The sequence below is a fragment of the Botryllus schlosseri genome, chromosome 15 (genome assembly GCF_051294905.1).
Source record: "Botryllus schlosseri isolate E-star chromosome 15, Bs_hap1, whole genome shotgun sequence".
In the NCBI taxonomy this organism is placed as follows: Eukaryota; Metazoa; Chordata; class Ascidiacea; order Stolidobranchia; family Styelidae; genus Botryllus; species Botryllus schlosseri.
This window is the reverse complement of record NC_137250.1, coordinates 4149765-4153420: the sequence shown is the minus strand read 5'-3', so window position 1 is coordinate 4153420 and position 3656 is coordinate 4149765. Positions and strand designations below refer to the sequence as shown.

The following is a 3656-nucleotide window of genomic DNA, read 5'->3' as shown; positions in this document are numbered from 1 at the left end:
GGCCTAAAACTTCGTATGTCTTGGTGCGTCATGGTGTGATGATGGCTGGCGCCGAGACGCCCATTTCTATAACTCATGCGTATTATTTCGTGGAGGAAGGGTATCCAATAAGCAAGAAATATGCGACCACGAAATGACGCGCAGCGAGAAAATTTTTTGAAAAAGTTGCCTAAATTTCCAAAATAATACTCTATAATTATTGTAAATTCACGAAAAAATTGTGGGCCCCTTTTGAGATCAGGCCCTCCATCCCAATTGGGGGTTTGGGTGTGGCAGTTACGGTCATAGACGCCAATATAGCCATTTCAACGCGCCATCGCCCCCCTATCGCCCCCTTCGTCCTTTTTCGCCCCCATATCGCCCCCTTGGATATTTTCGCCCCCCTGGACCGACAAATCGCCCCCTAGGGGGCGATATCGCCCACGTTGGGAACCACTGGTCTAGACGTCTACTATGCCTATTTAGTTGAAGATCGGAATAAGCAGGTGTCATTTTTACTTGTGTACCGTACAGCATCATATAAATATTTTTTACATTTCTTCTTGAATATAGATAGCTAGCATAATTTTGTGATAAACAAACATGTCGTCACGAGGTATACTATGGTCTACAGAGGAAACCAAATTGCTCGTCGATCTCTGGGCCGAGAAACAGATCCAAGAGAAAATATCAAAGCGATGTATAAGTAATAGGGAAATCTACGGTAGCATATCACAATCGCTGCAACTACGGGATCACGATAGCTGTTACAAGAGGATGCAAAGACTCATTCGTGATTACCGCAAGTTCAAGGACGACTCGAAGAAAACTGGTGGAGGGGAATTGAGAATACCACCCTCAATTGCTGATGTATATCCTGTTATCGATGCAACCCTGCAAGACAAGGCCTTGACAGACCCGATTCTTCTAAGCTCCATGGATGGTGAGTTTCAATGTCATTGGGAGTAAATCATTCTCCTATTATGTTAATTGCAGAGCCAGGCAGCAGTGATACGTCTTTTGAAGCTGAGTCAAGTGGTGAGTTATCAATTGCTCCATCAAATTTCATAATTACATTATTTTCATCATTTCCTGTTTGTTTGTTTTTTTCAAGAAAAAATGTTACTGAAAAGGAAAGGTAACAACGGATTACCCGCCAGTAAGTTTTTTCGCTGTACATATGACTATCTGATAAACTGATGAACAGCTTTTTGTCTGTAGCCCCAGCTAAGAGAAGAAACAGTGACCTTTCACAAATAAGTGAGCAATATGAACAATATAGAAGATTTTAGACAATAGGATTGTTATTTTCATTTCAAGGAGAGTTAGTGGAATTGGGACAAGAGAGGTCAGACAAACGGATTGAGTCCATTCTTCAATACCAAGTAATGGCTTGCAATTTTTTCATAACCGAGACCTAGGATATATTATTTACAATTCAGAGAGAGGAAAGAGAAAAAGAAAGACATGAAAGGGAGCTAGAAAGAGAGCACGAGCTGAAGCTATTCGAGATGCTGACGAGGTTGGTAGTTTATTGAAAGATTGCTTTTGCTGAACATGCTACATAAAGCTTTTTGTTCTTAGGGCTCATGGAAACTATGTGATACTCCGGTATGAGACTCAAGCTTGCTGTCAACTGTCTTAATACAATTCGAATGATTTTTAGGCCCGAGGAACAAAACCTGGAAAACCCAGGAGAGTTGCAGAATAACTGATCGAGTGAGAAGTGAAGGCTCATTCCTTCAAAACTGTTCTTGTTGATGTTTCGTTAAAATTGTGCCATGCACAATTACCAATAATAAATGTGTTTTTTTATTATTCTGCGGCAATTTTTACTGTAGCAGTCCAGCTTGATATAACTACCACTAATGAACTCAGAACTATGGTAGAGTTAAGAAATCTCTCAGAGCGTCTCGCACATTCGCTCCTGATACTTCGTCGTCCTCGTATGTCGGCACTGGCTCATCAAGTATGATATCATCGTCCATGTCGTCCCCTAGGGCGTCGCAGAAATTGTGAAGTATGATGCAAGACGCAATCATCATTCTAGCGTTCGTTGGGCAGGCGTCACAGGATTTGAATAGGCATCGCCATCGCATCTTCAGTTTACCAAATGCTCTCTCCACTACCATCCTGGATTTGCTGAGTATATGATTAAAATGACTGCTGTCCCTATCATTTTGAGCATAGGGCTTCATTAGCCACGGTAGCAGAGGATATGCAGCATCACCAATGATGTAAAATGGTATATTTTGCCCACCAATTGAAAGTTCATTATGGGGAAAGAGAGCCCCACTCTGAGCTTTTGAGAATAGTTCAGATCTTCTCAGCACCCTTGCATCATGCACTTTGCCAGGCCAGCCAATAACAACATCGATCAACCTCCCCTTGTATAGTCGACCACTGCTTGTATGTTTATCGAATATTGAACTTTCCGATTCCAGTAATCTTCACCGTCTTCAACAGGCTTTGGAATCGGGATGTGACATCCGTCAATTGCTCCAATACAATTTGGCAGGCCATTTTTGACACTGAAATTGTGAGCGGCAAGGTGTATGTTCTCGGGTATTTTTACGTGCCTGGAAATACGGTTTGACAAGACTGAGCACACTTCCATAGTGACCATGAAGACGGTAGATTTCCCCAAACCATAGGTCTCTCCAATGTGGCGGTAGCAACTACCACCAGCAATTCTCCATAATGCGGTAGCAATTCTGCAGTCCGGTGATATTGGCTCTTTGTATCTTGTAGTTTGTTTGATAACATCCTGACGCAAATCATCGCACAAGATATGAAAGGTGGACCTGGAGAGGGAAATATGTAACATCACACAAAATATAATAGATGAATTTATAAGAAGTATGCCAACTTTTTCAGGAATAATCATATGATTGTTACTACTACTAGCACAGCAGTCATTTATTAATTTTCACTGCAATATTTCTGTTTATCAGTAAGGCACTGTGATACTTTTTGAGCATGGAAAGTTTCTTATCCAGGCCTACTACCAATTAACTGCCCTGTGAAACTGAGCACTTGGATCTGCATGCAGAATCAGTACTAGCAATAGCAAGATAATTCAGGCCCCCGTTAGTCAGCACTGCTAGTGCATTACGATAACGACAGAAACTGTGATTTCGACTACATAACCCCCATTAATGCGTCATACAAATTGCTGTTCCAGCGACAGTTACGCTATAGAATGTAAGTAGAATGTATAGTTACGCTACCGGTACATTTTATGCAAGAAACGCGACTGGCTCACTATTATAGAACAGAGAATGACTGGGTCTTGCATGTGCGTACGACTAAACTAATAACAATAGTACTGCAACACGTTTCAAGAACTTTCTGACCACAATAGCTTCTGGCTCACTTACCTATTTAGACGAAGATGCCTCTTGCAGTCAACCGACGTCCAACATTGCAAGACCCTCTCCCAATAGTTTTTATTGGCCTTCAAAACGCTATAAACTCGTCGCGGAGTTGGAGTATGATTCCACAACCACCAAGTACAAATCAAGTCAAGAAACTCAGGTTCATCGGCCAACACAGAAAGAAGATGAAGTAGTCGAGTTTTCATGGCCCTTCTACGTCGCCGTTTATTACGCACCAGCAATTTATATAGAGCAACACTTATCAAGCTACCATCCATCTGAGTTGAAAACAACTGTTGT

At 41.7% G+C, this 3656-nt stretch overlaps 1 protein-coding gene across 1 annotated transcript; it reads left to right on the top strand.

The window, feature by feature from the left end:
* The first annotated feature begins 482 nt into the window (after positions 1-482).
* LOC145458127 (uncharacterized) lies at positions 483-2343 on the top strand. Its single transcript, XM_080336463.1, has 8 exons — positions 483-922; positions 976-1017; positions 1094-1138; positions 1201-1239; positions 1300-1364; positions 1422-1501; positions 1564-1590; positions 1646-2343. Exons 1-8 carry the CDS (start codon positions 583-585, stop codon positions 1692-1694), a joined length of 687 nt encoding a protein of 228 aa, XP_080192589.1. The 5' UTR covers positions 483-582; the 3' UTR covers positions 1695-2343.
* The last annotated feature ends 1313 nt before the right edge of the window (positions 2344-3656 follow it).

Bases quoted from the DNA above. Each gene is read 5' to 3' on its own strand.
- LOC145458127 (XM_080336463.1), top strand. From the start codon at position 583: ATGTCGTCACGAGGTATACTATGGTCTACAGAGGAAACCAAATTGCTC. The intron at 1,240-1,299 runs GTGAGCAATATG...TTTCATTTCAAG, and splicing joins CAGTGACCTTTCACAAATAA to GAGAGTTAGTGGAATTGGGA. The intron at 1,365-1,421 runs GTAATGGCTTGC...TTTACAATTCAG, and splicing joins AGTCCATTCTTCAATACCAA to AGAGAGGAAAGAGAAAAAGA.